Here is a 27,357-nt window from a genome sequence, read left to right as displayed (position 1 = left end):
AATACTGATTGCAGGCTATCCAAGCAAAATACACAATCTTGTCTTTCGGCGTGGATCTTTATAATTTCTAATGACATTTGTCTTTTATGTCCACACTAAATGAAAATACAATACCTATTCTCCATACAAATGAAACAAGCAGAACAACATATTTACTATAACGTTTTCAAGGTTTTGATAACCGCTGCAAAAACAGCAAATCGCGTGTACTACCAAAGGTGCTCCCCGTTGGATCAAAATTCGTATTGTCATGTGAAAACATGAAAAACAAAAAAAATGTTAATGATCCTAGCTAATTCCAAAGAATAACAAGTATATTATTACTGATAAAGTTACTTTTTTTTACTTTTAATGCCTAATGCCCTACCAATGAGATGCCCCCCGCGTGCCTTCCGTGCCGATCATGTTTAATTCCGTTAGTATTTGAAGCACTGCCAGTAAAGTAATCGTGTTGACTCGAGTTTTATTTTACCAATCGGCTTCGTTTAATAACTACGGCCCAGTTGAGTAAATAGAATATTGATTGCGGCCATGTTCTATACCGAGGGCAAGTGGTACAATTTTTTTTATATATATAATGCAGCCAAAAAAAGCCGAGAGGGAACCGGGTGTTGTTAGTATTAAGAGATTTCCAGTCCTAGAGAATAAAACTTCAGTCAACTAGTGCTGACGACGCAAACAATTTGCGTTCGAATTTATTTGCAAAGTTCTTCTTCTGGTTTTCAAAGTATTCTCAAGTTCACATACAAACTAGCTAAAAAACGTAGGTGATTTAACATTTTAAAAAAATCATGGTAAGCTTAACTCATCAGGCATATTTTACAAAATCTTTGAAAATCAAAAATAATGACGTCTCGGCCTTGTGACTGGTCGATCAATCTTGTCGTCAATGACGTCATCGTCTCCGCCGTCCTTGTCTTTCACAACGGGATTAAGGATGAAATTGCACCCAGGAGCCTTTTCGTTCTTCACACAGTTGACGTAAGCCTGTATACTCTGCTCCAAATGGCTCAGCGGTGACGAACCCTGGGATAGCAAGTGATAGTGGAAGTCTCGCAGGTCAAATTTATCTCCTAGTGTCTTCTTTGCATAGTTTCTTAGTTTCTTAATATGCTGTTGACCAATCATGTAAGCAGTTGCTTGGCCTGGAGCACTCTGGTAACGGGTGACTTCTTTTATAGCTGTATCACTCTTATCCCAGGCGAAGTCAGCGAAGAACTGGAGTGCCTTTTGTCTGGAATATCCTTTGAAGTGCAAAGCAGAGTCCACAATTAAACGCAGAGCGCGCCAAACCTGCAATGCAGGAAAAAAGTATGAAAAATCAGCATCAAATATCAATAAGCCGACTGATGTCCTTATCGCTTCGCATGAAGCTCGACTGGGTTTTTCAGGGGTGAACTAGAGTTCCAAATTTGAACACATATTACACTGCTTTAAAAATAAACCAGAAGATCTACAGCTGTACGTTTTCTAGAAATGTATCAGGCGAAGTAAAATCCTATTTTACATATTTTTTTTTCCCGAAATCTAGAGTTCTGTTTTTAATTAGGCCTGTTGTTCATGTAGCACCTACAAACAAGGGTGAAAAGAAAGGGTTTGTGGATCGTTAAAACGTATAACGAGCTATTTAACTAGATTTCACTGATTTTGCAGTGCGTCTGTACTCAGGCGAGTAGCGTGACTGACGTTCTTCCCACGTTTTGACGTACTTTGTGCGTTATCCGTTATCAGTGGAATATAAAAGTTAGTTAGTTTATAAGTATGGTTTGTAAAGTTCTTTCCAGTTATGCTCTAAATTCGAAGGTCGCAAATGTGTGCGTAATCATTATTTACAGATTCGTTTAAAAGAACGTTTTTGTGAGTCTACTGAAAAGTACTCGGTTTAGTTGACCTGACGCTCGCCAAATGCCTGTTGCGTGAAATGAATAGGTTCCTTTTTCCTGTGCGTCTGTTCAGTTACTGTTCTCAACTATGGCTCTTGTGCTACTATTTTATTATCACATTTTGATCTCCAAATGCGCTAAGAACAAATGTGATTCCAAAAATGAAATCTATTTCTTAAGCAAAAAGTGGCCCTCTCAGCTTTAGAGGCTGTTGATTAAATCCGTAAGACAGACTATTTACTGAAGTCGAAGCTTTCTAGGAGACTTTCCTGGTCGTAATAACGTTTTCTATAGCAGAGATGGCAGTGGAAGCGGGTTGAACTGACCTGCCATTTGAGCATTCCATATTTCTGCCAGGGTTCATCCTTGTATGTATCAGTATCTTCTCCTATCAAAGGATTCTCAGCATACAGAGCCCAGCCTTCACTGAACGCAGTGTAACCAGTTTCTTGATCCAGCCACTTAATTACTCCACCACAGCTGTCCCTGAAGTGCTCCGCCAAACCTTGTACCTGTGGTAAGACAAGGTGATTATTTGACTAATTTTCTCTAACATGTTAATAATAATAATACTAATAATAATAATAATAATAATAATAATAATAATAACAATAATAATAATAATAAGGAATTTGTATAGCGCTAAAACTATAAACAATATTCAGAAGCGCTTTACATAAGTTAAAGTTCTATACTAATTTAAATTTAAAATATTGAAAGGCACTAAACATTAAAACTATTGAAACAAACTAAAAGCTTTCCTAAATAAAAATGTTTTAAGTTGCTTTTTAAAAATGGCGAGGCTACTACTTGCTCTTACAGTTAATGGCAGCGAGTTCCATAAAACAGGTGCAGCATGAGCAAAGGCCCGATCCCCAATTAAGGGACTGGTTATGAAACCTTGCCAAGACCACAATGGTACTGCAATTTATGTTGAAAGGGCCGCAACTGTGCACAATCCTTTGTTTTAATAATCACACTACAGTAAAATATCTTAACAGGAACGTTTCTATTAGTCATTTGGTCCAAGACAATTCAAAATGCTCGAAATGCTCGGAGTTACAGTAGACGACAAAATGAAATTTGAGGAGCACATAGGCAAAATATGCCGAAAAGTCTCCCAGCAGATTGCTGTACTTGAGCGAATGAAAACGATTCTTCCATTCGAAACAAGAAAGTGTCTTTACCTCGCATTTATCGTCCCTCATTTTAACTACTGCTCAGAGACAAGGCATTTCAGCAACAAAAGTGCCATTGCTAAGCTAGAAAAAGCGTGCGTGCCCTACGTTTTGTCTTTAACGAAAAACAAAGGCCCTACTCCGAACTACTCGACAAAATAGGTTTACCATCACTTGAGAATCAACGCCTCGCAAAAATAGTTTGCACAGTTTTTAATGCAGTTAATAATGAACTTGCACCAAAAAGCATAAAAGAACTGATCGGTCTTAGAAATAATAAATACAATCTAAGAGGAAGTGACATTTTAAAGCGACCAAAGGCCAGCACTACAACTTATGGCCTTGAATCGTGGAGGTTTACGGCACCAAAACTCTGGAACTCATTACCTGACTCAAGCAGAACAGTTCAAACTTACAAGGCTTTTAAAAACAGCATCAGAACCGTCTGCCAGGTCTACTATGATTCAGTGAGTGAGCTTTTCACATAATACGAATTATTGTAGTTTTTTATATTCATTTATTTCTTTATTGTAAATTTTGTTTTACGTATGACGATTAATTTGTATTAGGAATTTTAAATTTTTACCTAGTATGCCATTGATGTTTTTTTAATTTCTGTTAGTTTATTTAATCATTTTTAGTGTGAAATACCTGTAAACTAGCTGGTGAGCCTAGCTTGCTGGTCTCACAAAAGCTAAGCGTATTTTCACAATAAACTGCTATCTATCTATCTTGCTAACTCTATTATCATCTTCTACTTCGTTTATGACAAAAAAAAATACATCACCTCTTCCCATCACTTACTTGCGTGTGGTGCCCAGGCCTTCCCTCGTGTGCACAAGTACTCCACTCCTCATACTTGGGCCCAGGTCTCGTCGTAAAGAAAGGTATATTATAGCGTGCGTTTTGTTTACAGTATTTGCCTCCAGAAATGTAGTTTGCCGACGTAGAAGGGTTAAAGTCGGGAGCCATCTCTATCGGGCAGTTAGGAGTGGTTTGTTTCGGACCAGTGAAATAGAACATGTTAAACGTCTTAGGATCCAGTAAACTGAGCGCCTGGCGGGAGCAAAACAACGAAAAGTTAACTTCTCTTCTTCGATAGCGTCCAAACTTTTAAATCCTAAGCAGTGGGCCTGTATTCATTCAAAGGACTTCTTTAAGGAGCTTATTTTCGAGAATGGCTTGTTTTCTGGGAGGGCTTCTCATTGGAACGAATTGTGCGCTTCAGAATTGGTTGGGTCTTACAATAACAAAATCTCTAAAAATACACAAGGACAGTGAATCCTGATACAGACGTAAACCGCACAGCAGATCGTACGACCTTTTTAAAGTACGTGTGGGATTTTTGTGGAATTTTTGTGGCACTTTTTAGCGCAAACTATCGCAGCGCTCAAGTTGCAGTTTCAAATCGCCCGTATAAAGAGGCGATTTCAGCGTGATTTGCCGCCGCGATGCCGCAAGGGTTTTACAACGGTGGCAATATAAGTATGCTTAGAGTATAAACTTAAGTCACTGACCATTTCAGACAAGGCGAACCACTTTTGAATTGCTCGCCATCTTGTAGGGCAGTATTTCTTTGCACCTTCCACATCACCACAACGTACGTGTGCTTTCTCGCCCGACTCGTTCTTCGGAATCTCTTCTTGAACGAAGTACATGTCAGACTGATTCATTCTTTGGATAAACTTCTCTATAGCTGTGTCGTTATCTGTTTCTTTTGTCACTATTCTTGCTACTTCCAGAACCTGTACAGTTAGACAAAGTAACGTTAATCCTTTATTGAGAGGGTTAATGTTAATCCTTTATTGAGAGGGCGCTTGAAAATGGAAAGACTACGGAAAACTAAGAAAAGTATCCCCTTAATACACACCTGTTAATAACTATGGACGTCGGTAAATTATCCTGCTATTTAACAATTATTCCACGAGCGCACGCTGGATATGAGATGATAGATAGCCAACGAGGCGCGTAGCGCCGAGTTGGCTATAATCATCTCATATCCAACAAGCGCGAGTGGAATAATTGTTTTATTAAAAACAATCAAGAAATTATGCTAGATCTTGCTGATTTCGCTTTGCAAGAACAACCAGAAGAGAATTTAGTAATCGTTTTCACTCGGGCATGGTATAATGGCTCATATACCATCGCTGCTGAACCAATCAAATCCCTGGAATTGCATTATACAATGATCCAGTTTTTAATAATAAAGTGTATTGTGTTCTAACACTAACGAAGGTCTTAACATGACCGTCTGCCAAGTGGCACGTTTAAACATAAACGTTATTTTAGGCTGGACAAAACTATTCCCCGTCCATGCGTCCATTTCTATTTACAAGGAGCGTTCGTTTTCATACGTGGAGCTTACAGAGTTTAGGTAATTATGTTCGAGAATTTCAAGAACGTAACCGCCAAAAACACATTGTTGATTTATTTCATTACTCCAAAATAATATTTGTCCAAGGTAGTCTTTTTGTTTGGTATCAGTTCGCAAGGCACGAGAATGGTAAAATTAGCAGAAGGTCATGGATTCGTCACCAGGTCGGGGTTCAGGGGTTTTAAAATAACTGGTGAGATCATGGTAGATGAACTGAGCAACTTGTCACGGCAGTGCAGGTAATAGAATTTTGACTTGTCTCCCTTCTTACCCTGTCAGAGAATCCATTCATTCATTCATTCATTCATTCATTCATTCATTCATTCATTCATTCATTCATTCATTCATTCATTCATTCATTCATTCATTCATTCATTCATTCATTCATTCATTCATTCATTCATTCATTCATTCATTCATTCATCATTTTGCATTCATTCATTCATTCATCAATTCTGCATTCACTCATGATCATTCATTCATTCATCCATCAATCCATTCATTCATTCTACATTCATTCTGCATTCACTCTTTCATCCATACATCCATCTATTCAATCATTCATTTATTCATTCATTCATCCATTCATTCATTCATTCATTCATTCATTCATTCATTCATTCTGCATTCACTCACTCATTCATTAATTCATTCATTCATTTATTCATTCATTGGATCACCATTGCATTCAATTGATCATTCGTTCGTTCATTAATTAGAGACCTTACGAAAGTACGACGGCAACACCAACGAAAGAGTCACTTACAAATCAATATTCACGTTATCCGATCAACCTCGTGATTATTCCAACCCGTCCAACTTGTTCAATGTGAACGAACTTATCCAGGAACTGTTAATGTTTTTGTTGATAAATAAAGTCCAGGAACATAATTGGTAGCATTGTGTTAAGTCCAAAGCGCGAAAATAATATTCACCGTCGTGTGCCCTCGTTCTCCTTTAAACTTTGAATTGGTCATTTCCCATCGTCTTGCAGACGACGTCAAAGAAACGTACTATTTTTTTAGCGTAGGAGCACAACCATTGTTCAGTACATAAAACCTATTGCTTTTTGATGCTTCAGTGTTTTTCCCGTCGTGTTTTCGCAAGATCCCTATTGACTGACCTCCTGTGACCTCCCCTTTATGTAATGCCCTTATCTGGTCTATAAATTTTGCCATCGTGACCACATACCTGCGGATAGAGTTCGTTCAGCATCTCAAATCCCAGTTTATTTATTTCATCCGGGGACATGCTATTTGTTGTGAAATATGACACAATCTGTTCATACGACTTCTTCCCATCTAGCTTTTCTCCTGTTGGCAGCGATTTGTTCGTCGGTCTTGACTTGTCAGCGGTATTGTTGACATACACGAAAGGGAGAGGAAGTGAAGCAAGACCGCTGGACACGGTACTGGACACACAGTGTTGCATGTGAACCTTTCTGAGATACCTAAATATGGAAGGTAGCAAGGAGATTTCTTCGATTGGCGTTAACGCTAACCAGGACGATTTATCAGAAAAGGTCTTTTTTTCCCTCGGTTAAAAGCCTTCTCACTGGTGCAACCTATTTTGCTTTAGTATAAATCTGCTAGCGTTCTATCACGAATGCTCTTCTCTAATTGGCTAGGCTACTCACTATCTAGTCTGTTGTTGATAGTGAACGGAGTACAGTGAGTAGCCTAACAGTGTGAGCTATTTATATTAATTTTCTCATACCATAAGTTTTTAGACTACAAGCGTTCATTGTAATTCATTGCTTTGCTATAATAATTTTAGGTGTATACAGGGCCCCTCAGGATAACAGCCCCGTAGCTGATTGGGCCACCCTGTCTTAAATAAAGTTCACTTACTTACTTACTAATTTTCAATAAAAACGTGAAAATGTCTTGTTGTTAAGTTTTGAACGACTAGTAGATTTATACTAAAACGATTAGATTTTAATTCTCGATTTCTATGCGTGATAGGATTCGGGCTTCACCCTGATCGACTACCACGCGATAAAATTTCGAGCTCGTAATCTAACTGTCAAGTGGACGGCAGTGCTGACAACAATTTACCACACGGATTGCTACCTAATCAGACCTTCAATGGACACGATTGTCTTCAGCACAATACAGTGTATTATGTAATAAAATACACTATAATAGGGTATTTTAGGGTTATATCAGTAGAGGTTCTCCAGCACTGTGAAACTGGGGAACTATCCGTTGAGTCAAGTTCCCAAAGCAGTAGTTTTACAACTCTTTTCTATCGTTTTGAATATTGGTCTGCACAGCACAAAGTAAAAGACAATGAAAATAGTGTTTCCACGGAAAATCACAGAAATGCATAAGAAGAGGTGATTCCTGAGCATACTGGACCAACATTCAGACAATGATCCAAACTGATTTCTATGGACTCGACGATTGGACGCTTGACCACTGACTACCATTCTTGGTCCTCCTTGGCCTACACATGCGTCACTTGCATTCCTCTACATTCTATAGCAGCTTCCCTTCTAATGCAAAGGTATTTTTCCGCATGTAATGGCTATGCGGGAAAGCAAATCTATTGGGAGTAGCCACTCAGGTTCTAAAAATACACAACAGTGTATGGCATTTCGTTCCAATTGAATCTTAATTATCTAAAAATGCGTGGTACTACCCCTAATTTTCTTTTTGGATTTCAATAACCATTAAAAAGATCTAAGAACTTAGTAAGATCCGCATAGACGTTTACCGCGCAAAATTATCTTAGCTTGTTCTGCTGCCCTTCCGTCCTTCCCCCGAGAGGTGCAGAACGTATGCACAGTAGCGAAAAGGAGGCACCGTCCTTTATATTACTGACTCAAATTTGTGCAAGGCTCATCGGTCTGCGTTGAAACCTTAACACGACAGCGAAATGATAGAGACCAAATCGAGAATCGAGAGAATGCGGCAACCGCAGACAGCTGTTTCGAGCTTGTTGGCTCTCGTCAGCACGGTGAAGCACAGAAAAAAGTAGAACAACCAACGCAAGTCGAGTGGTCTACCAAATGCACGTGGTAGTGATTTCGGATGGGCTCAAATCCAGGCACTCGCGTTGGTTGTTCTACTTTTTGCTTATATTTTTGGTTGATTAGATCTTTTACAGATCCTGCGTATACTTGCAGCATTTTCGTTTGCGGGCCCTCCGCGCGCAACAAATTTTCGGTCACCTGAACATTTCTTGCGCACGAGGGGGGTAATCGGGGTAGCAAACAATCGCAACTTGCAACGCAACATTTGTTGAGAGGGCAAGTTGCAAGAAAATGTTGCCCGTATTACTTGCCCTTAAAGCTAGTTTTTGTTCCCAACGCTGATAACCGTCAGCGCCAGAATTTACTTACGTAAAGAGGTCGTCTATAGGTTTCCCTATATTGTCGACAATAAACTCTCTCAAAGATTCATTCACAGACTTTCGATGTTTGCTTTCCCACGAATTGTTTTCTTCTGTATTGTTCGTAAGTGTCTCAATAAATTCTGGCTGGAGAAGGCGTTGGACAAAACTCTCCTCGAAGATTCCTTGAGGAAAACAATGGTAAAGTGAAATTAGAGTAAATAGAGTACATTCGGGTAATATTGTGGGTTCTTAAGACCTTTAAAGCGCTGCTGAGGGCCTATGATGTGATCAAAGATGGTGTTGCTTTTTTCAGACTTGCTCTGAATCCAATTACGAAAGCCGGCTTTATATGCGAAAATTCGTGATGTTTACATAAAAATGAAAAGTAATTTTTATCATTAAAACTATGCACGAAGCCGCACTTTCATAATGAGGCTTAAAGCAACTCGGAAATGGCCTATGTTATAATCTTTTAAGCTGTTTTAATTTTCCAGAAAAGTGTGGTAAAACAACATTTCTAGAACTCACCCTACTTCTTATATATGTCTCGTCTTCCTTAACAAAATGTGTTTGTACTATAACTGAAAAGCTACTAGGAAGGTGATGGCAAAAATATTTGACAAAACTTTTTCAAAGATTTTTTTAAATTAGTTGCTCGTTTAATACCGTGTAATGCCTGGAGGCCAATCCGCAAGAGTACACCCGTTTTCGGTCAGTAGGGGGTGGAACAGAGAAGAGAGCAACCGCCTCTTACGAACGTGAGTTTGTTGATGGTTCTCGTCTTTGGTCCACAAAAACCAACATTTCCAAATTCCAATTCGACCAAGTACACAGTCTTTCGGATTAGTCAGTAAACTCAAGCCCGGTTATACGATACGAGATTATACTAAAAGTTTTTATTTATTTTGAGGGCAAAGCTCCAATTCCATGTAAATCCGACCACTAAAGGTTATTCAAGCGAAAAACCAAACCTGACCTTTTGTAGACACTTTCAAACTGACCTCCAACTGACACCAAAACACCCTTGAAAGGTACGTGTGACAACCTCAACACTAGTCCTTACCGTGAGCCCCTTTACTCGATATCATTCGGAAAAAAGAAGTCAGTCCGTTTATCCCTGCTGTACACTGTTCTGTGGAGCGAACCATTCCAACTTTCACACCATACTCCATGTTTTTCTGGTACTGAATGAACGTCTCTTTAACCTCAGTAAGCTTATTTTTCAAGTTGTCCAAGTCTTTTGTGTTGTTTGGCTTGAAATGAGGCAGACTGCTTTTGATTTCATACGGTACGTCACACAACGGCTGCCAACACCAAAGATTAGGGCCCAACAAAAAATCACCAGCGTAGTAATTGACATCATAGGGTGCCCCAAACACGTGCTGTAAATAATGTTTTATTTGGGCCAGTGCTTTCTTTTCGCGGGACTTAAGTTTATGTAACTCCAAATCCGTTTTGTTTACCTCATCCAGTAGGCGCCAAGCCTCATCCGTCACAAGTTTGATATTACTCGGCGAAGGGTTATAAGACCGGTATTTTTGCCGTATCTCATACGATGAAACTCCCGGCTTGTATGCGATCTTATTCGGGTGCAGTCGATAATAGCTGTCTTGAACTTTTTGGAAGAACGCGTCCAAACCACTTCGCCTGGCTTCATCAGAGTAAGAACATTGATCAGTAGCCGTATCTGCTTCGTCACATTGTTTAGCACGTGTCAGCAAAACAACGCCAGTGATTAGACACACCAAGCCAACGACAGACAGGGATACTGCTAACACTGGGAAGATAATGGGAACGCGCATAGCTGAAGACAATGAACCAATCAGCAGCGAGCCTCACTTGCTGTAGATGACGTAACCTAAACAGGAAGGTAAATGATGTGCATTACTCATGGTTTTCATTCTGTATCAGGAATCATAAAGAAAAATGGTACTTAATATACACAAAATTTACAAGCATAGTAAAAATTAACTAAAGCCCCATCCACACCAACAAAACATGTTTAATTAAACCAGGTTTAACAAAATGGAAATTGGTAACAGAAAGCTCAACCATTGGCTTTGACATAGAATTCAAGTTAACTTTAACTTAAGCTGTCATTTGTGCTAAGTTTGTAGTCAACAAAAATCCGAAAGCAGCTTTAATGAAGGAAACAATTTTAAACTGTGTTTAACTAAACAGCTTTTAAACGTGTTTAAGCCTTTGTGTGAATGGGGCGTAAGATAATGAGATTGCAAATTAAAAGCGAGTCTAAGAGGCTACGATTGTGCTAAAACCTAGATAGAGAATAGAGACCGCTAATGTCTCTTGGTAGGTTGTTCCACAGATTTGGAACAGCAGAAGAGAATGCCCTTGCTCCACGTGTTGTGAGCATCTTGCTATAAAGAACCTCTTTTTTTTTTCATTAGACCTCAGTGCTTATCATATCAGTCTGGTGAATGTTTTATGACTGATATTTATTTCAGATGTAGTCTGGTGTCCGCATGCCGTGAACTGCTTTATAAGTAATGAGAAGAATTTAGTATATTTCCGAATTTTAAATTTTGAACACTTAAAGGAGTAGTATCACCTATTTTAAATTCCACTTTGAATAAAGAGAAAACATATTTGTATTCATGATAACGTTAAAATAACGGTTCAATTTTGTCAAAAATGACCTTACTTGGATGCAGAAACTAGCATCAATCATTTGTGTTTGCAGATCTCTAGGAGAGAGATGGATTGCAACTTGAAAAAATTGGCCAACTTTTTCAAGTTCTTCCTGTGAATTTTGGAGAAATCGCTAAAAACTTTCACATATTATGTGATTGTTTCAATATACAGAACGAGTAAAAATTCGCTAACTTTACAATATGTAAATTACAGTAAAAGAATTATATATTACAGATCGAAACGCCGCCGTTGTACAACGGCGAAGTGAATGCCTCTGTATATAAAAGAGACTGAAATCTCGCCGTTGTACAACGGCGAGGTAAACCCCTCTGTATGTAAAAGTGACTGAAATCTCGCCGTTGCGCAACTGCGAGGTAAATGCCTCTGTATATAAAAGTGACTGAAATCTCGTTTTCGAAGTGTCTGCGATGAGGATATCGATAATTTACTTGTTTAGTTCTGCACGACTAGAAGATTTAAACTAAAACAGTTAGATTATTCGCACTCGATTGATTTGGGCTGCGCCCTCATCAGCTATCACGCGATAGAAATCTCGAGCTCATAATCGTTAAATAGAAGGGTTGCAAGTCAATTACGAGAGACCTTATGAGAGCTGAGTGGCATACAAGAGTTGGGGTAGTTACTTATGTGGAAGAAAGATGGTGGTACAGACACAGGGTAGAGCGTGGTGGAGAGATTAGGCAAGAGCAAGAGAGGATCATCCTCTCTTGGCAAGAGGTAACCGTGGAAAGAAGGGATTGCCTCACTGCGACTCAAAACACGACGATTATCATGTACTGAATGCATTTAAGCATCTTAAACCCGTCAGCAAAACCCTCCGCCTTAATTGCTTTTTTGATTCGGGAAACGTTGCAGTTGATCCATGAGTGCTGTTTGATCCTGTTTACTCTCTATAGCAGGAATGAATTTATTTGAATTGTAGGTAGGTAGGTAGGTAGGTTGCCTTTATTTATACACGATGTCAAAAAAAGAAAAGATTCAATTGAATCCCGGAATGCAATCGCACAGCGGCTGTTTGAAAAAAGACACCACTGTCTAGTCGGAAAGACCCGAGAAACCCGAGCGACCCGAGGGAGCGGTGGAAATCGAACCTAACTATAAAGGCCTGTGAACAGGCTCCCAAGTGGGGTATAGGGCGAAGAAAAAAATCGCACTCCGCTCGCCCGGCTCGCCGATTTTACGCCACTTGGGAGCCTGCTCACAGGCTAAACTAGACGGCCGTGAGAATCGAATCGCACTCGTTGTCACGTACTGTCACGTATTGCGTTACATAAATTTGCCTTAAAATTGTAACGTAAGTTCAGATTTTATTATTTGCTTTATTGTAATATTTCGGTCGATTATAACTATTTCTTAGTAATACGAATCAATCTCGGGGGGGGGGGGGGGGGTACTCCCACATTTTTAGCTGGAGGTGTACCGCTGGGACTCTGAGAACCTTTACCTATACTAGACCATGTTATAACCTTATTTTGCAACCCTATTCTAGAGTAAACACCGAAAATCCCTACCCTATCCTAGACCTATTTCCGATTTTTAAATGTCATTTACCGGGAAACTTTCTCAGACTAAATTCTTCAAGCAACTGATTAGTTTCGCAGAAAATGATACCCTATTCTAGGCCAAAACTCTCTGATTTCTATACCCTATTCGAGAGTAAACTCGCTGAAAACAATACCCTTCACAGAAGCACATACCTATATAGCATACCTATATACCTATATAGCTCATATATTGGAGTACAATACAATAGGTTGATGTAGCTTTACTGAAACGTCATTTTATGATCCATTACTGTTGTCATTTTTGATCATTTTTAATCGAATGTATGCCAACAACTAAGCGCGCGAGAGCATCTGTTTATGATTCGCGCGCTATATAAATAATAAATTATTATTATTATAACTTTGGCCACCGAACCTAATCGAACTCAATTAAAGTTCCATTGGGTTTGGTTGATCCATTTTGTTTTTTTGTTTTTTGTGAGAGTTCGACTGTGTTCGATTGTCGAACTCAATCGAACCCAATCGCTTGATTAAGTTCGATAAATGAAACGCTCGATTTGGTTCGAGTAGTTTTGTCGGGATTATAAATCACTTGTAAATTCATATATTCGAAGCATGTGGTTGATCAGTGCGAACTCTAACCCGATACTTCCTCGAAGGACTCGAGTTGTGAACGCGACACTCGTCACTAAACTTTAGCACTAAATCATTCAAACGTGAGAGGACAGTGATCATATCGACTCTAAACGTTTTGCGTTCTCTCAAGGTATTTCTACTAGCTTGCAAATTTGCAGCTGAAAACCACTACAAACAGTAACTGTCGGTCAGAATACATTTCCAATCGAGAATTTTCCTCCTCGGTTCATACACTGAAATGAAACGAAACAACTTCGTTTCTATGCTAGAGCAAATAATAACTCTCAAAATGCACTTATTATACAACTTCTGATCCACTGCAGTCTAATAGGTGAAGTATTCAGTATCTGTAGAGCGGTTTGCTTGACGTGTATATCAAGTTTGCAAGTCAGACTGGCAAGACTGATATAACATTTATTAAATATACTACGCTGAATGTGTCGAGGTTTAAATTAAGTCATTATGGATTGTAATATTACCTTTTGTAATGAAGTTTGCTGGAGGAAAATTGAAGGTAACTTCTGCGATATCTCTGCAACGATCCAAACTTTGACTATCAGAAAGAAATCAATACCGCTGTGGCAAAATGCCAATCAGTCACGCATACCTTACTTCGTCAGTCAAGCATCCTAATCTCTTGCGTGTGACGTCGATCTTCACGTGCGGCCTCAGACTCGACTGACCATGTCGGTGAATGCTTCAAATTTGCAAGCTACAGTCAAACCTCGATTATCCGAACTCTCGATTAGCCGGACTATTCACCGAGGTCCCGACGAGTCTGGATAATCGAGGTTCGACTGTAGTAGAACTACCTTAAGAGAAAGCAAAACGTTTAGAGTCGATATGATCACTGTCCTCTCACGTTTGAACGATTTAGTGCTAAAGTTTAGTGACGAGTGTCGCGTTCACAACTCGAGTCCTTCGAGGAAGTAAGGGGTCAGAGTTCGCACTGATCAAAAACATGCTTCGAATATATCAATTTACAAGTGATTTAATCCCGACAAAACTACTCAAACCAAATCGAACGTTTCATTTATCGAACTTAATCAAATGATTGGGTTCGATTGAGTTCGACAATCGAACACAGTCGAACTCTCACAAAAAAAAATGGATCAACCGAACCCAATGGAACTTTAATTGAGTTCGATTAGATTCGGTGGCCGAAGTTGGTATACATTCGATTAAAAATGATCAAAAGTGATAACAGTAATGGATCATGAAATGACGTTTCAGTAAACTATTCAGGAGTATAAAAATTAGAAATAACCTAACTGTCCTAAACAAAATGCAAAAACTATCTACAACTAATCTAACTAAAGCCTGTTTTTCATGAATGCCGTGTATACTCTAACATTAGAAATGAAGATTAACTAATCTTTTAAATTGACTTAAAGATTTAGTTTCTCTCGCATCACAGGGCAGGCTGTTCCAGAGAACTGCTCCGCTATAACTAAAGCTGTTTTTCATGAAATTAAAACGCGGAAACGGCGGAAATAGTTTGTTAACAGAATCCCCCCAGGGAGTAACGCGTTTCATTTCGTTTAACAAATTTAGATGATAAATATTCAGGAACAGCGGCGGTCGATGGAGGGCAGTAATAAATTGTCATCGATTGGTAGAAGGCAATTGATAATCAATCAATATTCACCAGTCGTTTCCAAAAAATCATCGCTTGATTTCGCCGTCTGGTTTCGTCTCAGTACGACTTTCGTTCATAGCATCGCTGTAAAAAGTTAATAGTTTTCTAACAGGTTTCCGGCAGTAATCGGACACTTACCGGCCACGCAAGACTGTTTATCAAACTTTACCGTTTATCTCTGTAACGTTTTGTAACAGATAATCTTTAAATAACAGCTGGTTTGAAAAAAATTGTTTCGCAGTGATATGCAGAGTTCAGCGATTCATTATGATTGCTGTAACCGGCATTGGTTTCAGGCTCAAACTGAACAATGATACCACTGTAAGCCAGCACAGCTGTTTAAGTTCATCTATCAGTTTGGTTTTTGATACATTAATTTCTGTTTCCCTTGAGCATTTATTCATTTCATGCCTCATAACAGAGAGGTTTTGTCTGGAATTTATTCAGTGGTGCAATAATATACACATTGAACTTGAAAAACTATCTGAGATGGATAAGCGTTTTGCAATTTGGGACAGAAAGGAGGATTTTCTCTTACTTAACCATCTACTAATCCTTGCCAGGCAAAATATTTACGACTGCAGAAGCAAACTTACTCACCCGTCGCTGAGATTATTTATCTCTAAAGTTTATTATATTTATCAAATAGAATTTAAGATCAACAAATTCACCAAACATGACTGAATCCAGTTTTAACCGCAAATGGAACAAGTATATCACCAGCGGCTGCCACGTCTTTATTTTTCCCATTTAGTTACTTTTGTTATCAATTCTATTGTTATTATTTTATTTAGCTGCCATGTAACCTTTTATAATGTAAGTAGATGTAGCGTCTTTTAGGTTGTATGATATTTCTGTTAAATACATATTGTATGTGCCACAATTTATTGATTAGCAAGTTTCGTTTTGTGCATGTCTGTGTTTAAGTGTAAAGTATTATATTGTGAGTTACGTAAGCATTATATTCAGTTGTTAAGTAGTGTAAGTAATATGTTGTGAATAATAATAAAAAAATTGAAAAAAAAAGGAATCATAAAGGAGCCAAGAGAAGGGAATGGGAAAACGCCGATCCCAGCCGGTATTCAGAGTATTTGAATAGTACTGCGGGGGGAGTGAATACTTCTTTCATGAGGAGATGAGGTTAATTTTTTATTTAACAATTAGATTATTACCTCGAAATTTCTATCGCGTGATTGTTGATGAGGGCGCCAGCAAGCCCGAATCAAACCGATTTTTGAATACTTTTTTAATCATCCACATATCAAGTCAGACTGAAATATAGCTAACGTTTGCCCCCCGAAATGTGTGGAGTTGATACGTTGGAGCTGGTCTTGCACGATAGAATAGTTCTCTGGATCTGCTATATAAAAGTTAATGCTGAATTCATGTTGAATTCCGTTAGTATTTGAAGCACTGCCAGCAAAGTGACTCTTTAATAGTCTGAAATGTCAGCCGTCTCCTCCCCCCTGACCCACAGGGGGCGCGGGAGAGAGAGTCTCTCTCTCCCGCGCCCCCTGTGGGTTAGGGGGAGGAGACGGCTGACATTTCAGACTAACTCCTAAAAAAACGTAGGTGATTTAAAAAAAATCATGACTTCCTGGTAAGCTTAAATTATCAGGTAAACTTTACATAAAACTTTGAAAATCAAAAGTAATGACGTCTCGGCCTTTTGACTGGTCGATCAATGCTGTCGTCAATGACGTCGTCGCCTCCGCCGTTCTTGTCTTTCACAACGGGATTAAGTATCAAATCGCACCCAGGAGCCTTTTCGTTCTTCACACAGTTGACGTAAGCCTGTATACTCTGCTCCAAATGGCTCAGCGGCGACGAACCCTGGGATAGCACGTGATAGTGGAAGTCTCGAAGGTCAAATTTATCGCCTAGTGTCTTCTGTGCATAGTTTCTTAGTTTCTTAAAATGCTGTTGACCAATCATGTAAGCAGTTGCTTGGCCGAAAGCGCTCTGGTAACGAGTGACTTCTTTTTCACTCTCATCCCAAGCGAAGTCAGCGAAGAACTGGAGTGCCTTTTGTCTGGAATATCCTTTGAAGTGCAAACCAGAGTCCACAATTAAACGCAGAGCGCGCCAAACCTGCAAAGCAGTATGGCAACATGTTGAAATATTGCAGTCAGATTAAGTGTGAAAATTTAACATCAAATATCAATTAGAGTAATGTCCCTATCGCTTCGCATGCAGCTCGACTGGACTTTACGGGGATGAAGGATTCCAATTTAGAATACAAATTACACTGTTTTGAAAATTGTGGTGCTTATTGTTATGCTTTATCATAAATATTCTCCGCGCGTTGCTATTGCCTCTTGGCCATGATCTTTTAGAGAGCAGACATATAGATGACGTCATTTCGCCGTGTGACGCATGCGAGTGAACTATGGCTCTTGTGTATTGTTTTATTGTCACATTTTTATGTACAAATTTGGCACGCACAAATGTGATTCCAAAAATGGAATCTATTTGTTAAGAACAAATTGGCGTTCTGAACTTTAAAGGCTGTTGTATTTGTATGGAAGCTTTCTAGAAGACTTTCCTAGTCGTAATAACGTTTTCGTTAGGAGAGGTGGCAGTGGAAGCTGGTTGAACTGACCTGCATTTTAAGCATTCCATATTTCTGCCAGGGTTCATCCTTGTATGTGTCAGTATCTTCTCCTATCAAAGGATTCTCAGCATACATAGCCCAGCCTTCACTGAACGCAATGTAATTAGTTCCTTGATCCAGCCACTTAATTACTCCACCACAGCTGTCCCTGAAGTGCTCCTCCAAACCTTGTGCCTGTGGTAAGACAAGGTGACTACGTGACTAATTTTCTCTAACATATTATAGTTTATTGAGGGACTGGTCATGAAACCTTGCCATGACAACAATGGTGCTGTAATTTATGTTGGAAGGGCCGCCGGAATTGTGCACAATCCTTTGTTTTAATAATCACACTACAGTAACATATCTTAACAGGAACGTTTCTATTAGTCAGTTGGTCCAATACATTTCAAAATCTGATATATTATGGTCTGTACACGGTCATGGCCAAAATGACATCAAAAACACATAACAAAGTAGTTTGTCAGTCTTCATAATCATTGCCTTTTGTTAACTATGAACATTCCAAGCAGCATGAATTATAAGAAGACACTTAATTTGTGAATGTTCACTGAATGAGGATTTCATGTAATGATTACCCACTGCTAAAACAGTCGAACCTCTCCTTACTTGCATGCGGACGTCCACATTATATGAGAGTTCATTTTTTTACAATGACTGTCAAAATCCCCGCACGCTGATTGGCTCATAGCTATTGTCTATAAGAATACAGACAATAAAATTATAACGTCAGATGCAACGCGCGCGCTTTCTTAACGGAAAATAAAGCCAATTCCACGCGTACTTTCTCCATGTTATTGACGGCAGTTTTCTACGGTCTATACTCTTATAGACCATAAAATGACGCCATATAATGTCCAAAACATGGCAGTGAAACCGCTTGCCTGCAGCTCGTGGTTCCACTTGAGTTTTGAACATTTTTGACGTCATCAGTATGGTCTATAAGAGTATAGACCATAGAAAACTGCCGTCGATTTGTTAAATCACGAACAATCGCTTGGTTTTTGAAAGAACAAAACTCATGTTAACTCTACCTCTGTAATGGGAACACCATCGTAGTGTATACATTTGAGGAAAACGCGAGTTAACGACAGAAACTGCAGCTACCCGAGCTCTCAAAACTGTAGTCGAAGCACACAAATTTACAAAAATAAATAAATGTTATCTCTTGCTAACTCGATTATCACCTTCTACTTTGTTTATGACAAAAAAAATAAATCACCTCTTCCCATCACTTACTTGCGTGTGGTGCCCAGGCCTTCCCTCGTGTGCACAAGTAGTCCACTCCTCATACTTGGGCCCAGGTCTCGTCGTAAAGAAAGGTCTATTATAGCGCCCGTTTTGTTTACAGTATTTGCCTCCAGGAATGTAGCTTGCCGACCCAGAAGGGTTAAAGTCGGGAGCCATCTCTATCGGGCAGTTAGGGGTGGTTTGTTTCGGACCAGTGAAATAGAACATGTTAATCGTCTTGGGATCCAGTAAACCGAGCGCCTGGGGGAAGCAAAACAACGAAAAGTTTACTTGTTTTCTTCGATGCTTGTCGTCTCTCTTAGTTAGGGTTGTAAATTTCGGATTTTGGTCTCACTTAGTGTCTTCTGAGCAAAACGCCATTATATTTATCCGTGAAGATCTCGTTAAGGGTTGCATGCGAAGAAATATAAAAATACATATCTGTCTGTGTTTTAAAATGGTCTCTTTTAGGGGGTCAAGAAAAGCTTGGACCACGCCCAGATTGGTCTCCTTTAGGGGTTTAATTCAAAATTTCCGACGAGCATTCCCGCACCTTTCATATGAGAGTCCCACCCCCGGGGCAAAGCAATAGGAAATGACAGAAGCAGTGGGCGACTATTCATTCAAGGGACTTGTTTTAGGTGCTTATTTTCGAGAACAGTTTGTTTTCTAGGAGGGTTTCTTATTGGAACGAATTGTGTGTTTTAGAAATGGTTTGGTTTTACAATAACAAAACCTCTAAAAATACGTAAGGATGGTGAATCCTTATACAGATGTAAATTACACAATCTATGACTATGCGGGAAAAGGAGATCTTACGGCCTGTTTCAAGTATAGCGGAACCCCGCCCTACAGACACCCGATTAATACGGACACTCGAATATTACGGACAATTTTGTTTGTCCCGACGAAAAGCTCATATACTTTCTCTTAAATTAACCCGCTTAATGCTGACAGCGGTTAACACGGAAAACGGACACTTTTCTGTGTCCCGAGTGATAAACTCTCAAACACCGTCAAGCCTGCTTTACGGACACTGGTTATCTGCACACTGTATAATTACATTGTACCCTGTTCAAATAATCGGATAGATTTCTACGGATTAATACAATTTTATTACTAAAGCACAGTAGTGTGACATGTTTGATCAGTCTTGTGGTGTTTTGCCTACTATGCCTACACAAAAGTGACTTCCGTGGCCTTGTTGCAGTCATTGTTTATCGATCTATCAGCCTCAGCCGCCGCTCGTAGGCTGATGTTGGTAGAACTTTTATTCGTTTGTCGTGTTTCAATAACAATTAAGTAATTTTAGCCCGAGACTAAAATAAATAAGCGTAAGGTTTCTTTACTTTGAACCTATTACATTTACAGTTTCAGTGTCTGTACAGTTAAAATTAAGCAGCGTTTTGTTGTCGTAAAAATGACTGTTTAGTTTTGGTATCGATAAACAGGCATGTGTTAGCGTGAAGTTTTTTCTAAGAGCCCGTTTGATACGGACACCTGGATAAAACAGACACTTAGGCATGTCTCCTTAGTGTCCGTATCAACCGGGTTCCGACAATGTATTCAGTAGTGTATTGTATGGCTTTCGAGTTGCGAGAAACCGTACCAAAACAAGTAAAAATATGAAATCGCACATCACTCGTCTGAATCCCGGACTAAAACACCAAGATATAAGGAGAAAATCCATGTTGTACTAAGTTCTTGTTCGTTTACAGTAGTTCTCCATAGCTGCAAAAGAATTTTACAATTTAGGACTCATTGCGGTACTGTGGGAGGAAACATTCTACATTTCATGTTGGAGTAGGTAAATTAGTTAATGATTTTATGATGATAATGATGGTCGCTTTATATTTAAAAAATTTATCAGCGCGCAGAACGGCATCTTCAGTTGCAAAGCAGGAATTTTCCTCTTTAATTAATTTCATATATAATTTCCATATTAAGAAGTGTGATTGTATTGTTAGCTTTTATTACAGATGGAATAGGTGAAACAGGTAGAATATTAGATTTTGGTGTCATTTTTAAGTATTGTTTAAGACACTAACAGCAGTGTTTAACCCACCCGATAAAACACGTACTGTGAGTTTTTTGAACGGCCTCAAACACATTCCTGGAAAAGCGTGTGTCAATAGAGTTCATAACAATGATGCTTTTGAGAACGTTGGAAATTAGCATACGAAAAACATTAAACACCGCATACTAATAAGGAGGAGATTTTATCAGGTTTTAAAATCACTACACGTGATGTCTTATCGACCATTTGATAGGTCAATGGGCTTATGAATTATTAATGAGTTTTTGAAGGACGTCTTGTATTCCTTCTGAAAAAGCAGTAAAATAAACAAAAGAGTCTAATTTCTTTTAGTTTAGAGCCGGTCTTCAAGGATCCCTTAGTCAATTAATTTTCTTCCGACAAAAGCTCAAAACACTCAAAATCTGCTTAATTGTTGCAAAACAAGTATGTTTAGAGTATAAACTTAATTCACTGACCATTTCAGAGAAGGCGAACCACTTTTGAATTGCTCGCCATCTTGTAGGGCAATATTTCTTTGCACCTTCCACATCACCGCAACGAACGTGTGCTTTCTCGTCCGACTCGTTTTTCGGAAACTCCTCTGGAATAAAGTACATGTCAGACTGATTCAATCTTTGGATAAACTTCTCTTTAGCTGTGTCGTTATCTGCTTCCTTTGTCACCATTCTTGCTATCTCCAGAACCTGTGCAATTACACAATGTAACGTTAATAGTTTATGGAGAGGAAAAGGAGAGACTATGAAAACTAAAGATTAAAGAATATTCAGTGTGTTCTAACACTTACGAAGGTCTTATGACCATATACAATAACTGTTATTTCAGGTTGGACAAATCTATCCCTTGTCCATGCGTCCATTTCTGATTACAAAGGGGGTTTTTTAACTGTTGACCTCCTTCCACCTCTCCTTTATGTAATGCACTTATCTGGTCTATAACTTTTACCATGATCGTAACCACATACCTGCGGATAGAGTTGGTTCAGCATCTCAAATCCCAGTTTATTCATTTCACCCGGGGACATGCTATTTGTCGTGAAATATGTCACAATCTGTTCATACGACTTCTTCCCATCTAGCTTTTCTCCTGTTGGCAGCGATTTGTTCGTCGGTCTTGACTTGTCAGCGGTATTGTTGACATAAACGAAAGGGAGAGGAAGTGAAGCGAGACCGCTGGACACGTTAATGGACACACAGTGTTGTATGTGAACCTTTCTGAGATACCTAGGATTTAGATAACAGGATTTATCAGGAAAGGACTTTCTTTTCCTCGCTTAAAAGCCTTTTCAAAGGTGCAACCTATTTTGTTTATGCTAGCGTTCTCTCACGAATGCTCTTCTCTTATTGGCTACGCTTCCCACTATCGATCTAGTCTGTTGTTCATAGTGAGTTTACCGTAAGTAGCCTAGCAGTGTGAGCTATTTATATCACTATTTAATAAAAACGTGACCCTGTCTTGCTGTTAAGTTTTGAACGACCAGTAGATTTATACTAAAACGATTAGAATATTCGCCCTCGATTTCTTTGCGTGAATTCGGGCTTCGTCCTCGTCAACTATCACGCGATAGAAATTCGAGCTCGTAATCTAATAGTAAGGCTAACAACAAACTAGCACACGAATTGCTACCTAATCAGACCTACACTGGACACGATTGTCTTCAGCACAATACACCTAAAATATCGTAGGGTTATATCACCAGAGGTTTTCCAGAACTGTGAACCTGGGGAACCATCCGTTGAGTCAAGTTCCCTAAACAGTAGTTTTATAACCCTTTCCTATCCGTTTGAAGTTTGGTCTGCACAGCGTTAAAAGAAAAGCAATAGGAAGAGTAAACGATCGCAACTTGCAACACAGCATTTGCAGGGCGGCCGTGGCAAGTTGCAGGAAAATGTTGCCCGCGTTGCTTTTCCTTAAACTGAGCTAGTTTTTGGTCCCAACGCTTTTAACATCAGCGCCAGAATTTACTTACGTGAAGAGATCGTCTATAGGTTTCCCTATATTATCAAGAATAAACTCTCTCAAAGATTCATTCACAGACTTTCCATGTTTCCTTTCCCACGAATTGCTTTCTTCTGTATTGTTCGTAAGTGTCTCAATAAATTCTGGCTGGAGAAGGCGTTGGACAAAACTCTCCTCGAAGATTCCTTGAGGAAATACAGTGGTAAAGTGAAATTATAGTAAATATTAGTTGGATCCATTAAACTTCAAACAATTATTAATAACACCAACAGTTTGTTATGTGGGCGAAGTGATAGACACCCGTGGTTCAGCGCGGGAGAGGGAAAGATAATTTATTTAACTGAGATACCCGCTATTACATTCGGGTAATATTGTAGGTTCTCTTTTTTAAGACGTTTAAAGGCGCTGCTGAGGGCCTGTGATGTCAGGGACTTTTTGTTTACAGATGAATGTCCTAAGTACCTTTTTCAGTTACCTATCCAAGGTGGTCATCCAAGGTGGTTTTGCTTTGAAATAGTTCATTTCAGAGTTGCTTTAAAGCGCAACTAACCTTCAAAATGTTCTTTTTGTTTAACGTATTCCCCTTATTGGCCTGATCAATTTGGTTAAAAATTTGTTGCCGTAACTTTTCTTCTCGGTTTTTTTTTTTTATGATTTTTCAAATTTGGAAAATTTCGCTTCTCTTTGACCTGCGTCCGCGCGTAAAGGGAGAATGGGCCTCGTTCAGTTTTGACGAGCTGTGACATCATCGAAGGAAGTTCTTGCCAAACAATTCGTGTTTATTCCTTCGATGATGTCACAACATAACTCGACCCAGGTCCCTAAATACGCGGCGGTGGCGGCTCAAGAAAGTAGACTCAAATTTCTGCAAGGCTGGACTGCGTAGAAAACTTAATACGACAGCGACATGATGGAGACCAAACCGAGAATCAACAGCTGTCCACGGTTGCCGCAATCTGTTGATTCTCGGTTTGGTCTCTATCATGTCGCTGTCGTATTAAGTTTTCTACGCAGTCCAGCCTTGCAAAAATTTGAGTCATTTATATTTTGGCTGATTAGATCTTTTACAGATCCTGCGTATACCTGCAGCATTTTCGTTGTGCGGTTCCTTGCTTATTGTTTGCTTGCAAGAAAGTAGAAACGCGAGGATTTTATCAATCTCAAACCTTTTTCGCGCAAATGATCAGGGAAATTAGGAATTTGGGGATAGTTGCACTTGAAAGGTGTGACAACCTTCACTAGTCCTTACCGTAAGCCCCTTTACTTGATATCTTTCGGAAAAAAGAGGTCAGTCCGTTGATCCCTCCTTTACACGGTTCTATGGAGCGAACCATTCCAACTTTCACACCATACTCCATGTTTTTCTTGTACTGAATGAAAGTCTCTTTAACCTCAGTTAGCTTATTTTTCAAGTTGTCCAAGTCTTTGGTGTTGTTTGGCTTGAAATGAGGCAGACTGCTTTTGATCTCATACGGTACGTCACACAACGGCTGCCAACACCAAACATTAGGTCCCAACAAAAAATCACCAGCGTAGTAATTGACATCATAGGGTGCCCCGAACACGTGCTGCAAATAATGTTTTACTTGGGCCAGTGCTTTCTTTTCGCGGGACTTAAGTTTATGTAACTCCAAATCCGTTTTGTTTACTTCATCCAGTAGGCGCCAAGCTTCATCCGTGACAAGTTTGATATTACTCGGCGAAGGGTTATAAGACCGGTATTTTTGTCGTATCTCATACGATGAAACTCCCGGCTTGTATGCGATCTTATTCGGGTGCAGTCGATAATAGCTGTCTTGAACTTTTTGGAAGAACGCGTCCAAACCACTACGCCTGGCCTCATCAGAGTACGAACATTGATCAGTAACCGTATCTGCTTCGTCACATTGTTTAGCACGTGTCAGGAGAACAATGCCGGTGATGAGACAAACAACGCCAACGGCAGACAGGGATCCTGCTAACACTAGGAGGATAATGGAAACGCGCATGGCTGAAGACAATTGAGCTTTACTTGCTGCAGATGACGTATCCTAAACAGGAAGATTAATGAGGTACATTACTCATGGTTTTCCGTCTGTTTCAGGAATCATCAGTTCCCGGCCTGTATTTATTAAAGAAAACAACAAAGCTTTAACCTTGCCCCTCCAACTGTTTTAACTTGGTTACTGTGTGCCTCTAACTTGATTCACGAGGACCAAATACAACAGTCGTAACGAAGTATGTGGAATCAAAGATCAAAAGGGTGGGATCAAGAATCACTGTCCTGGGATCGGGATCACAGCCGCGATATCAGGTATCAAAGTAACAATCGGTGATCATTTTTTCATTTTTGAAGCCCCGGAAGGAAAAACGTGTGGTGATGTTTACTTCGAAATAGGTGAACGGTGCTACTTTAGTAGTCATGATCGGAACTTCGCCATGCAACCGAAGGGGCAACCTCGTTCCCAGGGTCTCTCCTCTCCTTGCTCCCTGGGACGTGAAGAGGAGAGACCCTGCGAACGAGGTTGCTGAAACTGGGGCCCGTTGCTTGGAAGTACCGGTAACTTATCGGGCCAGATAAGTGTTATCGGTTTAAAACCCCAGCTTTTGCAAGACAAATATCATTGTTTTCTAGTTTTGGTCGCGAGATTCTACATTTGGACCTGTAGGACGCGCGGCCAATGTCCTAAAATAGAAGGCTTTCCCCTTTTCCTGTCACATTACAATTTCAAAAGCTGTTAGTAAAAAAAATTCTTATCTGCTGTTGCAAAGAAGACCACGTGCGCATCACATATCTGAACTAATTATGTAACTACAAAAAAATGTGTAAATACTTAATGAATTTAAATTTTACGTATTCATAAGCATTCTATTTTGTTAATAATGTATCGTAAGCCTTCTATTGTTGGATAAAAAATTAAAAAAAGAGAGATTTGGAGCAGCAGAAGAGAATGCCCTTGCTTTAAGTATTGCGAGCATCGTGCTATGTGGAACTGGCTCTATCATGCTTTTTTCATCAGACCTTATTTTAGCTTTATCTAGTGGATGTTTTTATCACAGGTTTGTCATTATATCAATTGTCTAGCAGCTGCCATTGTTTCATAGCTTGTTAGCTTTGTAATAATTATTGTTTTTATCATAGCTAATTGGGGTATTTTTCTGTTGTTTGTTCTATTGTTTTATAGAAGGGTTGCTTGCAAGTCAATCACGTGAGGCCAAGCTTATGAGAGTCGCGTGGCAGACAAGAGTTGGTGTAGCAACTTAATTTTATGGGGTAGAAAGATCACGGAATAGACACAAGGTATAGAGCGTGGTGGGGAGTTTAGGAAAGAGTTAACCGTGGAAAGAAGGGATTGCCTCACTGCGACTCAAAACACGACGATTATCATGTACTGAACGCATTTAAACACCTTAAACCCGTTAGCAAAACTCTGACAAAACCCTCCGCCTTAATTGCTTTCGTTTATTCGAGAAACGTGGATCAAAAAATGTATGCAGTTAATCCATGTCTGATGCTGTTTACCCCTCTAAAGAAGAAATGAATTCATTTGAAATATGTCAAAAATAAGATTAGATTGAATCACGTTGAATGCAGGCGTACAGCGGCTGTCTATAAACAGACAGTACTAAGGGTCACTAACCTTAAATCATTCAAACGTGTGAGGACAGCGATCATACCGACTCTAAACACTTTGTTTATTCTCAAAGAATTTCCACTAGCTTGCAAATTTTCAGTTGGATAACCATTACAAAAAGTAATTGTTGGTCTGGAATACATTTCCAATCGAGAATTAATTCAAACAGTGAGAAGAAACGAAACAACTTCGTTTCTATGCTAGAGTAATAAAAACTCGTAAAATGCACTTATTAGGCAATTTCTGATCCACTGCAGTGTAATAGGTGAAACATGCAGTATCTGTAGAGCAGTTTGTTTGCCGTGTGTATCAAGTTTGAAAGTCAGACGCAAAACTGATGTAACATGTATAAATCTACTGCACTGAATGTGTCGAGGTCTAAATTAAGTCATTATGGAATATTACCTTTTGAAATGAAGTTTGGCTGGAGGAAAATTGAAGGTAACTTCTGTGATATCTCTACAACGATCCAAACTTTGACCATTAGAAAGAAATCAATTCCGCTGTGGCAATACCCCAATAAGTAGACACATACCTAATTTCGTCATTCCAGCATCCAAATCTGTTGAGTGTCCTATGATTTCCTGCGTGTCAGGAGCGAGTCAGGTCGATCTTCACGCGCGGCGTCAAGACTCGACTGACCAATCAGTCGGTTGATAGAGGCATTCAATGGAGGGC

At 39.4% G+C, this 27,357-nt stretch overlaps 2 protein-coding genes across 3 annotated transcripts; both read right to left on the bottom strand.

The window, feature by feature from the left end:
- Positions 1–661: 661 nt before the first annotated feature.
- On the bottom strand, positions 662–27,196 carry LOC146456544 (uncharacterized). Of its 2 annotated transcripts, none has more exons than XM_085092962.1 (8): positions 27,085–27,196; positions 9,838–10,632; positions 8,782–8,956; positions 6,627–6,885; positions 4,579–4,806; positions 3,866–4,117; positions 2,210–2,395; positions 662–1,293 (listed from the first exon to the last, which is right to left on the bottom strand). In XM_085092962.1, exons 2-8 carry the CDS (start codon positions 10,574–10,576, stop codon positions 838–840), a joined length of 2,295 nt encoding a protein of 764 aa, XP_084949088.1. In that variant the 5' UTR covers positions 10,577–10,632; positions 27,085–27,196; the 3' UTR covers positions 662–837. The 2 variants fall into 2 exon arrangements, with proteins under 2 accessions (XP_084949088.1, XP_084949087.1); XM_085092961.1 differs by lacking the exon at positions 27,085–27,196 and adding an exon at positions 14,068–14,244.
- On the bottom strand, positions 16,822–27,181 carry LOC146456545 (uncharacterized). The gene is made up of 8 exons (XM_085092963.1): positions 27,085–27,181; positions 24,315–25,095; positions 23,076–23,250; positions 22,071–22,329; positions 21,565–21,792; positions 19,081–19,332; positions 17,830–18,015; positions 16,822–17,318 (listed from the first exon to the last, which is right to left on the bottom strand). Exons 2-8 carry the CDS (start codon positions 25,051–25,053, stop codon positions 16,872–16,874), a joined length of 2,286 nt encoding a protein of 761 aa, XP_084949089.1. The 5' UTR covers positions 25,054–25,095; positions 27,085–27,181; the 3' UTR covers positions 16,822–16,871.
- Positions 27,197–27,357: the final 161 nt, after the last annotated feature.

This window comes from Pavona decussata, unplaced genomic scaffold (assembly GCF_977016875.1).
Source record: "Pavona decussata unplaced genomic scaffold, jaPavDecu1.1 SCAFFOLD_254, whole genome shotgun sequence".
Taxonomy (NCBI): domain Eukaryota; kingdom Metazoa; phylum Cnidaria; class Anthozoa; order Scleractinia; family Agariciidae; genus Pavona; species Pavona decussata.
Note: the sequence above shows the minus strand (reverse complement) of the source record. Positions and strands in the feature narration are given on the sequence as shown.